At 44.8% G+C, this 12,844-nt stretch overlaps 1 protein-coding gene across 1 annotated transcript in view; it reads right to left on the bottom strand.

Moving 5' to 3' along the window:
- The window catches only part of ATM (ATM serine/threonine kinase), a 1,586,045-nt gene that overhangs the window by 668,945 nt on the left and 904,256 nt on the right, over positions 1-12,844 (bottom strand). Inside the window, exon 39 of the mRNA XM_085621514.1 lies at positions 7,622-7,780. Within this exon, the coding sequence (XP_085477640.1) occupies positions 7,622-7,780 (159 nt within the window). The remainder of the gene's footprint in view (positions 1-7,621; positions 7,781-12,844) is intronic.

Below are 12,844 nucleotides of genomic sequence, written 5' to 3'. Positions count from 1 at the left end.
AAAGGGAAAGGGAGGGAAAAAATGGTGTACACACTTCGAAAATGGCATATACAATTATAGAATTAAATAATGAGGGCTGATCCGGCAACAGCAAAATGGCTGAAAGGTACCCTTTAACTGTGCCCAGATAACTTTGCCTGTAGGGGGGTAAACTTGCTGACTCCGCAACAAGCCACAAATGTGTACCAACAAAAGGCGAACACAGTTTTTGTAGAAGGACACCGGCAGCAAAGATGACCTTAACAACCTCCAGAGGAAGGCTGAAGGTGTTCAGTTGTTGCCACTCAATATCCAGGCACAAATTGGAGATCGTGAAGGCCCATGTGCAGAACCATGCCCAGCTGCTGTGATAGCGGATTCTAACGGAGGGGCAGACTAGTCGGAGGACAGATGTTCAAGCCCAGGGGTTCTGGATACTATACCCCCATGCCCAATCTGGGTCAGTCCTGATCTTCTTAAGAACTTGGGGCAGAAGTGGTATAGGTGGAAAGGCATATAGGTGTACTGAGTTCTACTTGAGGTGGAACACGTCTCTGATTGAGAAACTGCTTGGAAACTCCAACGTGCAGAAGTGCTGACTTTGTGCGTTCTTGGGCACCGAGATTGAGCCACGGTTCTCCCCATTCCTGGAAGAGACGCTGCGTCACCTCCAGGTGCAACTGCTACTCCCGATTCTCTATGCGGCAAAGGCTGAGCTCAAACACCCAGGCATCCAACAAGCCTGCCACGTGGTTTCCCACCAGGAACATTCTCTAGCAGTCCAGCCTTCTTTTAGAAGGGCAGGGCCTCTAGGCACATGGTCTGTGACTCCACCCACCCATTTGTTGCAGTTCCACATAGAGGAGATGTTGTCCGTGAGCACCTGTCCCAATCTCCCACTGATGGATGGAAGGGTGGCTTTTAACTTAAAATGGATGGCCCTCTGCTCCAGAAGGTTGATATGGAGCCGAAACGCCACCAAAGACCAGCGGCTTCTGATCTTCACCTGTCACATGTGGCCACCCCATCCTGGAAGCGATGTATCAGTCACCACTATCAGCTCTGAGTGGGGAAAGTAACGGTTTCGCTCCGTGACTGAATTGGGATCCAGTAACAACCACTGCAGATCTTTTGCAGTCTCCTCCGACACCTGAATGTGGTCGGAGAGGTCCCCTTGATGTTGGGCCCAATGAAACTTCATATCCCAGGACAGAGCAAGCATATGCCAACTGGTGTTCACAACCAGGAGGATGCAGGAGACCATCAGTCCCCAAAGACCCAGAATCGACTTCACTGAAATACACGACAGAGGTTGAAAGATCGGAATCATAACCTGACCGTTCTACACTCTCTTTCCCAGGGGGAAAGGCACAAAACTGAACCATGTCCAGAATGGGTCAGATGAAGGGAAGCGTCTGAGGAGGGGTTAGGTATAACTTCAGCAGGTTGACGGTGATCCCTAAAAACGAAAGGAGGCTTGCCATTTTGATGGCTGCTTGGGGAAAAGTCCAACTACAACAGCCAGACTTGCAATCCTGGTTTTGGGAATAAAGAATAAACACCAGGCAAGGTTCAGGTAAGTAACAAATCTGCACCTCCAGCGGTACAGGGGCAGCTGAGTGCAGGGTTCATATTTGAAATCTGGCGCCGATGTTATCAAATGGAGAAAGGGAGTAATCAAAGAGATGCTGCTTACAAGTAAGTAACACAGTTTGGTAACCCAGTCTCCGGGGGTTAAAGTAAGGACGGGGGCACAAGGCAGCACTAAACGTACACCCTCAGAGGCACAGGGGCATCTGGTTGTAGAGTGCCAACACAGAGTTGGGTGCCCAATACAAACCAAAGGGTACCTCTATTTCGAAAAAAGGCTGCAGGCTCAGATCAGTTGAAGAAAACCTACAAACGCACAGGTAAGTTGAGCTGCTCTAGAGCGCCTGGACATTGTTGGTCAATCTCCCTAAGAGCAAGGGGCTCTGGGCACATGGGTGTCCTTTTGCATCAGGAAAGGCTGCAGTGGCAGTATGCCTGTGTTTTGTGAGGGATCTCTTAGGAGGCACAATACATGCTGCAGGCATTAGAGACTCTCCCTGGTCACCAGAGCCTTGGTACCACTGATACCTTTTACAAGGGACTTATATGTGAGCCAGAGTTGTGCAAATTGTGGAAACAATGTTACAGTTTTGGGAAAGAATGCAGGCACTGGTAACTTGGTTAGAAGGACCCAGTGCACAATCAGTCAACGATTCATCAGAATCAGGCAAAAAGTGGGGGGGATGCATGAAGAGAGATGGCCCGCGCTTTGCAGGTCATCAAACAAGTTGCACAGCCGCATTAACATAAGTGTTTCAATAATACACATTAAACCAAATTACTCCAAATGTTTTTCCATTTTATTCCATATTTTATCCAAGTTTCTTTGTCACGCCAAAGCAGCGAAATTCCTTTGTACTTGTGCATTTAATTGCTACATTATTGCCAATCCAGGCCTAAACATGAGCGTGGTACGAATCTCGGGTCCTCCAAATTATGCATACAACATCACACCCAATGCATTTCGGTAACAACCTTCGTCAGGGGTATCTAAGATGTAAAAATATTCATGTGTAAGTCACTTATTAAATTAATTAGCACTAGACATGATTCAAAGTAACAAATGAATGAATAAATAAATAAACCACCCACACTTAATCTAAAAGAACACCCAAGCAACAAATAACCTGTATTCCCCCCAAGAAGCACCTATACTCATTGTGTTCTAATATATTAATCCAAAAACATCTATCACAAAGATTTACCATCAGACATATTTTTGTGCACCTTAAACCATAAAGCTGCATAATGCCATTTAGAACCTTTCTAGTATCGTAACGTGTCTAATCTTGTCATTCTTCTACCTCAACACATCACACACTCTTTTGGTTTCAAACATCATTATTAGCACCCCTATTTGATCGTTATTTGACATTGTCTAGCTTACTTTCGTAACCAATGTTAATCTGCTACATAACGACCTTCCTCTCTGTGTCAAACTTCCGTTTCACCAACAAGCTTGATCCCGCTCAGTTTAAGGTTACGTGTCCCACCCACCTGTAAATCCCTAGTGCAAACCATCACGTGGTTTGATAGCTCCACCCCATTCACACCCAGTGCCCAATTCTATCAGAAACATTTAAAGTAAAAAAAGCAAAACTTAACATAAAAACAATCCACAAAATAAGGTAAACACTCCCCCTTCCCTATACCAATATACAGATTGTGAAACTTCTAACTAATATGTAGATATCCCGATATTCATTAAATAAAGTGACTCATTTGTAATTTTCCAATCCTCAATGTCGTCAATTTAGTGGGCAGTCTCTGGCGCGACCTTCATGTGATCTGTTTTTATCCAATTTAATCACTTCAGGTTGGAACCGTTCAGTACGATTCACAAGACATATTCCTGGCGCACACCCATTATTCATGTTTTAAGGTTCCTTTTGAACTTTTCTCGTGCAGCATGGGAATAAAATGTATCATGTACTGCAACGCAGTGGGAATAACGAGACACAAGCCTCCTTCATGGACCTCACAAATGTCTCTGAAAATCAACAACAAATTGGCAACTTCCTTGCTAGAATATTTTTAAAGGGAAATCTGAAGATAAATGAAGTGGCTGAAATAGTAAATATGTTAATGTGAAAAAAATAAAGGTGGACAGTAGCCAATGGTGCTATATCCGCAACGCCCCTTTGAGTTTGCAATATTGCATTTATTGCATGAAAACATAAAGAGATTGTTTGACTTTCTTTCAAGACGCTCCTTCCCTGCAACCACCTCCCTCCCGTTACTTTTTTATTACTTAGAAGGTACTGTTTGCTTGCAATAATTTCTACTGATTCATTTAATGTATTACATTGAAAATGAGTAGCTCAGAGCAGTTTTGAAGTATATGTCTAAGAACAATTGCCCTAAAACACTACCACAACGTTTTAACTTGCTTTCGGATTATAGTTTTTCTTTTTTAAACAATTGTTAAGAAATATTATAATGGGTGTCACAATAACATTTTCTGAGTGGTCAGTGGAGGTCTTGACTTAAAATTTAAAGACACTTATTGTAGAAAGAGCTTTTGTCCATTGTTTAGAGTCTGTGAACCACGGCAGAGTCAAATGTGCAAAAGCTTTTAAGTTGCTATATTGACCCCTAAATCTGCACTTGAAATTCCTTTAAATTGCACCAGCATTCTATATGTAGATGGCCTCACTCTCGTTATGGAGCAAAAACCACAAAACCAGCAGCGTTGACGGGTAAGAAACAGCGAACTCCCTGTCACTTATAAATAAATGATTAAAGAAAGTGCGCGAACAAAGCAACTGCTTGAAAAAAGACACACAAAGTGCCACCTGTCTCCACAGGGAAGCAAGAGGAGCTGGATAACGACAGGAAATGAGCAAGCGACTACTAGTTGGGTAAACAGCGCCAGGTGAACGCATGCACATGTTATGGGCTGCATACGCTACTTAAAAAGAAAAAACAATATGTGGTGGCATGTATTGGTGCGGTAGGGTGGGGTATCACAAAAGCGAAAGTAAATACTGTGCGGCAACAAAGCAAAGCGTGTGCATATGTTTTGTCTTTAAGAACGAAAGAAGAGCGTGTGCATATGTTTTGTCCTTAAGAACAAACCAGAGCGCATGCATATGGAGAAGAGCGATACGTGTGCATATCTCGTTTCACCCGTACGCGCACATCTGCTGTGTCTTCAGCTAAGCTGTTAGTTAGACAGACGTACGCGTGCACATGTCCTGTCTTTAAAGCGTGCACATGTCCTGTCCCCCTTCGCCCACCAAACTGACAACAATATGTCTCGCCAAGGCGAGCAGCGCATGCCCTGCGTCACTAGGCGAGACCTGAAAAAGGCTACAGAGACTGCAGTAGGACTGTGTAAAGTAGAAAACAAACTTACAGGCTCTTCGTTCTTACCACTATTGCAAGTCATAAAAGCCAGATTCTTGTCTTCACTATTCTGTGGCCTTGAAACTTTTCCGGATAAATGTGGAGGATGGTTCAATCAAAACAATCAAGGCTCTTCCGTCAAATACTCAAACTTCCAAACTCCAACAGGGAATCTAAGATCCAATTAGAATTCGGCCTTACATAACAAACACTGGCATAGAGGGCCATTTTATCGAAATTTCATATTCGTAAGAACCTGTTTAATCTGCCCATATGGCTCGGGCAAGTCTCTATCTGGAAGACTCTGGAAGATCTTCTAATAACCCATCCATGGTACTTGAATATTTGGTGCTTTCAAATCTCTTCTGGGAACTGCAATGAAACCTATGTCAGTAAAAATTGACCTTCTGATGCTACAAAGTCCTACAACCGATATGCAGTGGGAACTTATGTCAATTGTGTCAATGTCTTATTTGACACTGTCTTGGTCAAGACATTATAAGTTAATGTTTTTAAGAATACTGATAGGCTTATTCGACATAGGGCAAGTCAGCCAAAGATGGAAACATGCGCATGACCATACCTCCTGTCGTTTCTGCCCTTTTCATAGGAATGCTTGGCCCACGTACTGTGTACCTCTGTTTATTTTGAGTTTGAAAAACAATTTTGGTAAAAGCCTCTATTTGGTGAACTGAATATTTGTTTATGCCATGAGGCAATCTACCAATGCTTTTAGTGCAAGGATTGTAGGCTCATGGTCTGTTTTGTTAAGATTATGGACAAGGTTGCCACGTGAACTGATCAACAGATTAGGCCCAGGGGCACCTAATTGTCAAACAAAAGGAGTCATTTTTGCATTATGCACTTCACACTTTTATTATGGATTCCCCCAGCACTAAGTCCTTCACAGGCCAATGTAAGTATTTTGGGGTAATTTCCTTGATGTAACAATATGATAGCACTTTTGCACTAAATCATTTTAAGATTGGACCTGTCTTAATGTATTTTCTTTTATTTTAGATTGTATGTGTGCTAATTATGTTATACATGAAATGCTTTGAATGGGTTTAATTGACTATCAAATACAGTTGTATTATTATTAGTAGTGGTAGACTAGAAGGCCATGGCACCTGCCATACTGAGGGTCAGGCATTTTGCCCCAGAGTTCAGTCTTTTAGACTCACAGTCTGGAGAGGCTGTTGAAAAGGCATTTCGTTAAGTCAGTAGAGTAGGCTTGGATGACCACATGTTGAGGTGCAGCGTGTGACAACAAGAGTTTTGGATCAAAATGGCCTGGTGTGGTATCTAGCTATTTGCCTTCAAACTCCTGTTCCAAGAAACATTTTTTTCTCTAGCATCCAGTACAGGCTCTAATAATGAGTTGTTGAAAAATAGTGGAGGCACTGAAACAGTAGAGGAGGTTTGTCAGATTTCTGTCAAAATGTTTGATTTAGTCTCCACAACTCCAATGCTGTGGTATACAAAACCGTAGCAAACAAAGAGACTTCTTCTGAATGAGGGCCAAGGGTGTAAGAGATATCTTAAGAGATATCTTAATCTGGAGAGGTGCCTAAACTTTTGCATTTGGTAAGTGAACAAATAGGCCAGCATCAGCGTTGTAATAAGGGATACGATTATCAGCCTCCAATTCAGTCTTCTGTGCAGCTATACCCCTTGTCACTCAAGGCAGGAGCATCAGGGTTGCCCCATAAAGTCTTCCATCTGTGCAAATTTCTGGGCCTTGGAAAGAGTATGGCCAAGGCCTCTTCTTTGAAACTGGCCCTAACCTTCTCTTTATGCCACTTGGAGGATTTCAGAAAAGAAAGACAGCAGTGCCGAAAGCATCTTAAGGACAACACCAGTGTTGTAGCTAAGACTGAATACACAGAGAATGGCCATTTGGAGGGCACCGACTTCTTTGGAAGTGGTGAGGCTAGTGGAGGTATGGTCTCTTGAGGCATTTTGTGTTAAAACAACAAGAGTCACCAAACCTGTAGTATTGTGTCAATTCTTGTAAAGCCCAGAGGATATTAGAGTGGTCCAGGAGAGTCTATTACCTGTGGATGAAGCTGCCTGGCAATGCTAGAAAGCTACTGCTTCCAAAAATGTTCTCTGGATCTAGTCTGGCGCCTGAAGGATATTCATAAGATGAGGAATTTGCATTAAGGTATATCCATCAGAAAAAGGTTCCGGTTCTTTAAATCCAGTGTAGAAGACTTAAGAGATGCAGGGACATAACTGAGTGAGGGACGAATGCAAAGGCCTGCACACTCGCCTATGATTATTTCCTGAAATGTCTGTTAGTGGGTTGAGCTCCAAAGTGATTCGAAAGGAAAGGAGATGGATTTAGGAATCTGATCTTTAGACTGGGCTGTTTTACTTCAGGCTCAGTATGGGTTGTTGCGACATATGTAGCATGCATTCTATATAGAAACACCCCATCTATTAATTAATTCTATTCCATTACATAATCAAACCAATAAATGCATATTCATCCTCATTCAATAGTAGGAGCAATTATAAAAAACAACCACAATAATACTTATAATTGCATTTAAAAAGGTGCTCATTTAACCCGCTCCTCGATTTTTGAACTCTCCAGGGGACAGTGGTATTCAAGGCAAATTGACGCAGTCACCAATAAAAAGTCACACATTGCATCCCTTACCCATACAATGTTGTTTTAACACATCACTCTACTTACCTTTTACTCCGTTCGTCATCCAGCTTTATCTTGTCTGCATACACTTCCACATATAGTAAAGCTGTAAAGTGGGCAGCACAAGACTGGGCAGCCAACGCTACTTCAAGGTAGTTCAGATCCAGCCAGAAACTGTCATCAAAAGCGGTACCCTGTAGAGGTCTGGTAAACAGAAAACAACTTACTTCCTTTCAATAGTAGTAGCATTAAGACAAGCATTTTGTGAATGATAGCTTTCAAGATCACCAGCTGGCTTTATCCGTTTAGGCATCCACAACAAATCTAAGATCAGCAGAGAACTAAAATATTGATGAAGAATTAGGTACTATGTCCTTGTATATAATATGTGCCTCAACAATTGGTAAGGTTCTCTACGAAACCGGTAAAGACACGAAAGAGGTGAAGGAAAAGGATTAAAGTATCTCATCAACATACATTTGTATTATTATTTTTATATTAAGTTAAACAAACTAATATAAAGTAGTGCAGACAGTAGATACTGGTAGAACAAGGTATCATAATTATCATAACTTCATTAGTGAAAATAGTGGTACAGCATCAGGTTTCCTGCTGTACAGAGCCGGGCATGTAGAAACGTGTCTTACTTCAAATGAAGTCCTCCGTTTGAAGTAAGACGCGTTTCTACATGCCCGGCCACTATTTTCACTAATGAAATTTGGAGCTTGCTAAACTTCAAAATGAGCCTTTCTGTTTTTTTGACTCATCACAAGAGCTCATACTTGAAAATTGGACAGACTGAACTTTAGTCACTTTTAAACGCGCTGACTAAATTTTATAACTTTCGACATTGGAAAGTGTTTTAAAGTCCTACTTTGCAGCTAAAAAATCTAAGTATCTGGCTCGCCATTACTGCTGTGGTATATCCCACACTACTGAGAGATCACGAGGATGCATGCTCCGATTCTTTCAACTGTTTTTCGAGCCTTGAAAAAGTCGTCTACACGACGAAACACGTGTTGGCTGTCTACATCAACAATATTTATTCCATGTTTATTCCATGTCAACAGAATCAATATTATACATTTTTTTTGCTTTGTACCTGGATGATTACTGTCTTCATTGTATACACTGAATAATATTTATGTTTATTAAAATAACTGCAACAAGGTCAGTTGTGAAACTTAATAGTGGTTGCGCTCTGTAATCAATTAATTGCTGTTACGTGTATGGGGAACAGTCTTTTACATACAAGATAACACTGGGTGAGTGGCACAGTGTTGTACATTGAGCACGCCCATTTACAGATCCTTATACTGGACTTTTGGTAAACAGTAGGGAGGTGCTGACCGGTGTTTTTTGTCACTGAAGAACAAGTTACTTACCTTCGGTAACGATGTATCTGTAAGAAACATTAGTTAGTTAGATTCCTCACCTTAGAATATCCCCAGGCGTCAGACTGGATCCGGAAGATTTTTCGTCAGCAATACCCCTTGCGCGTCGCTAGGCGTCGTCTGCTGCTCCACGTCCGTCGTCGGCGTCGTGCGCCGGAATGACGTCGGAGTACTTAGACGCCGCCCTCGCGCGCTGACGTCAGTTCTTGTACATAGCTTTCCGCGCCAGGAACGCAGAGCCATACAAAGACCGACACTGGTGCCAAAAATAAAATCTAGGGGCCTGAAAAGGAGAACCTTAACCCTAGATGTCAGTTCGCAGAACGGGGAGGATGGGTGGGTCGGTGAGGAATCTAACTAACTAATGTTTCTTACAGATACATCGTTACCGAAGGTAAGTAACTTGTTCATCTGAAAGAAACACGTTAGTTAGATTCCTCACCTTAGAATAGATACCCAAGCAATACCATCCCCGGTGGTGGGTCTGCGAACCAAGATCACACCAGAAAGTCCTGGAGGACAGAACGGCCAAAGAAGCCATCCCTCCGGACTTGGCTGTCAAGGCAATAATGCCTGGCAAATGTGTGTAGCGAAGCCCACGTTGCCGCCTGACAGATGTCCTGCAAAGGGACACCCCGTCCCAGAGCAGTAGTAGCCGCCGTGGCCCGTGTAGAATGGGCGCGCAGCCCAATAGGAGGGTCCTTTTTTGCCAAGGAATAACAAATTTTGATGCACAAAACGACCCACCGAGAGATGGTCCGTTTGTGCACAGCTTTCCCCTTCTTAGCACCCACGTATCCAACGAAAAGTTGGTCGTCCACCCGGAACTGCTTTGTGCGGTCCAGATAAAAGGAGAGCGCACGTTTTGGGTCCAGACGGTGGAGCCTCTCTTCCTCTTTGGAAGGATGCGGAGGCGGAAAGAAGGTGGGCAAGGTGACAGACTGCCCAAGATGAAAGGGGGTCACCACTTTCGGAAGAAAGGAGGGACGAGGCCGAAGGACAACCTTGTTCGGATGAACAGAGAGAAAAGGAGGCTTTGAGGATAAAGCCTGGAGCTCACTCACCCGTCTAGCCGAGGTGATGGCTACCAGAAAAGCAGTCTTAAGCGTCAGCAGACGAAGAGGACAATTATGAAGAGGCTCAAAGGGAGCGCACATTAGAAATGTGAGAACAAGATTCAAGTCCCACTGAGGCATTACAAAAGGGACAGGTGGGAACGTGTGAGTAATGCCTTTTAGAAAGCGTGTAACTACAGGGGACTTGAAAAGAGAAGGCTGATCAGGAAGCCGCAAGAAGGCAGAGATGGCAGCAAGATAACCTTTCAAGGTGCCCAGGGCAGAGCCCTGCCGGGCCGAAGAAAGAGGAGAACCTCAGAAAGAGGGGCGGAAAGGGGATCCACAGCCTTTGCTGTGCACCATGCCACAAATTTGTTCCACTGGCAGGCGCATACCGTCTTTGTGGAGGGACGCATGGCTGCCAGAATGATATCACAGACTTCAGGAGGCAAGTCAAATGGCATCAACTGCCGCCGCTCAATCTCCACGCATGGAGGTGGAGGCTGGACAGGTTCGGGTGGAGGACCGTCCCCTGCTGCTGCGACAGAAGATCCTCCCGAAGGGGCAGACGTATCGGAGGATCGGTCAACATACTGAGTAGCTCGGGATACCAGTACCTTCGTGCCCAATCCGGAGCCACCAAGATGACTTGGGCCCGGTCGTGCCTGATCTTCTTCAGCACTCTGGGCAGAAGTGGTATAGGCGGAAAGGCGTACCACAGACCGCAACTCCACTCGTGACGAAAAGCGTTGCCGAGCGAGTGCCGCCTTGGAAATTCCAACGCGCAGAACTGCTGACATTGCGCGTTCTCTTCGGTGGCGAATAGATCTAACCAAGGCTCTCCCCACTCTTCGGAGTTCAGACGCCATTCGTGATCCATCATGCACCGGCGGCTGAGTTCGTCTGCTCTGGCGTTCAGAGAGCCCGCCAGATGTTGAACCACTAGGGTGACGCCCTGGTGTTCCAGCCACGTCCAGAGGCGCAGAGCCTCCTGACAAAGGGTCCACGACCCCACCCCGCCCTGTTTGTTGCAATACCACATGGCGGTGGTGTTGTCCGTGAACACCTGCACGACACTTCCCCCTGACAGAGGGAAGGAAGGCTTTCAGTGCAAGTCGGATCGCTCTCAACTCCAACAGGTTGATGTGGAGACGAGACTCCGCCGGAGACCAGAGGCCTCTGATCTCCGCCTCTCCCATATGGCCACCCCATCCCAGGAGGGACGCATCCGTCACTACTGAGGAAATATGGATTTTTGTGATCAGTTATGTCCCCTATCTTAGACCCCAACGGCTCCATGTATAAGTTACAAATACATGTATGTTCCCTCCAGTTCCAGTTATGAAGACGCAAACACATGTGCGTCCACCGTCAACATGTCCTCTTTCAGATCCGCCATGAATGGGCTGGATATTCCATTCCTAAGTACGAAAGGCCACCGGCTTTATATGGTTCATCTACTCCATTTTACAGTCCAGGCGAGTAGGCCCTGATTCTGCCATCAAGCCTTTTTCTGCCTTCTACCTTTGACAGCTCCAGTCTGAGCTCGCATCTGTATCCATGAACTTTGTCCTACTCCTTGCGCGGCTAACGGTGCCTGACTCGGCCTGTCTGCCTGCCAAAAACTGTATTTCACCTTCAAGTTATCTGCTCCGCTCCTCATCCAATGCATTCCTGTCTAGTAGTTTAAATAAACATTCTTCCAGCTACCGAGCAAGAGGCCTGGCCTCACTGTCTTCGTGCAAGTAATTCATAGCCCCTGCTACTATGGAAGATTTCTGCTCCCTCGCATCTCATGTAGACACTTAGGCGCTTGTACACGCACTCACAGGCAGTATAGAATAGATTTCGTCCAAGAGACCTTCCTTTTGGATAACACAGTTCTTTAAACATAGGATACTAGATATGATTTAGGATTAGGTTGACCTGACCCTCCAGACTTTTGTCTCCGCATGTAGAGCTAAATGCCAAGTTTTCTCCACCCCCTAGTTGCACGTCAATCATACGTCATGCGGCGGCGCGCGCATCTTTGCCAAGTATTTCTGCTGACATTGCAGGATTCTCTTATGGATCCACCCATTTGTGACATCATGTATGATGACATTTTCTAGTTACACCTATTTTAGTTACGCATGCATATTTTAGTTTGTCTTATCAGCTGTTACGCCTATTGCATCTGTTTTCACTGTAATGCCTTTTCTATAAAAATGATTACCTGTCAATAATGTATTGCTCTCACTTCCTGAACCTCCGTGGTGATGGAATATGATGCCTACAACTCGAGTTGTATAAGGAATAAAGCCCTTTCAGAACCACTAATACCACGGATTCTGCCTCTCATTTTACTGAGTTATTCTTAAATGATTTCCGCATCAAAAATAGTACAGGTAATTAAATTATTTACCACATAAATTGGCGCCCGAATAGGGACACTTTCTCATCTCACGCGCCGGAGGTGCGTTGCAGGCCCGGTCTCCTGCCACAGCTGGACGGACAACAACGCGTACCCGCAGGATTTCCTGTATCTCCCTCCGGCCAAGCGGGGGCGACTGAGGCTGCGATCAACACCCAGACGAGGCGGTGAGAAGTGCGAAGTATCCCGACCAGAGCCTAGCTGAGAGAGCAAGATCCGAGGTATACAGAGGCCCACCAGGTTCCGAAGTTCCGAAGTTCCGAGTCGAGTCCAGTCCGGTCCATGGCAGTCCAGTTCAGTTCCGAGGCCTTCCGTTCCGAGCTACCCGGTGAGTACCATTGCCGGGGAGGCGTTCTGACGTGCACATAGGTTGTGCCGGTCAAGACGGGTTTGGGTACACAAATCC

This window comes from Triturus cristatus, chromosome 8 (genome assembly GCF_964204655.1).
Source record: "Triturus cristatus chromosome 8, aTriCri1.1, whole genome shotgun sequence".
Classification (NCBI taxonomy): Eukaryota; Metazoa; Chordata; class Amphibia; order Caudata; family Salamandridae; genus Triturus; species Triturus cristatus.
This window is presented reverse-complemented; position numbering and strand designations above follow the sequence as displayed.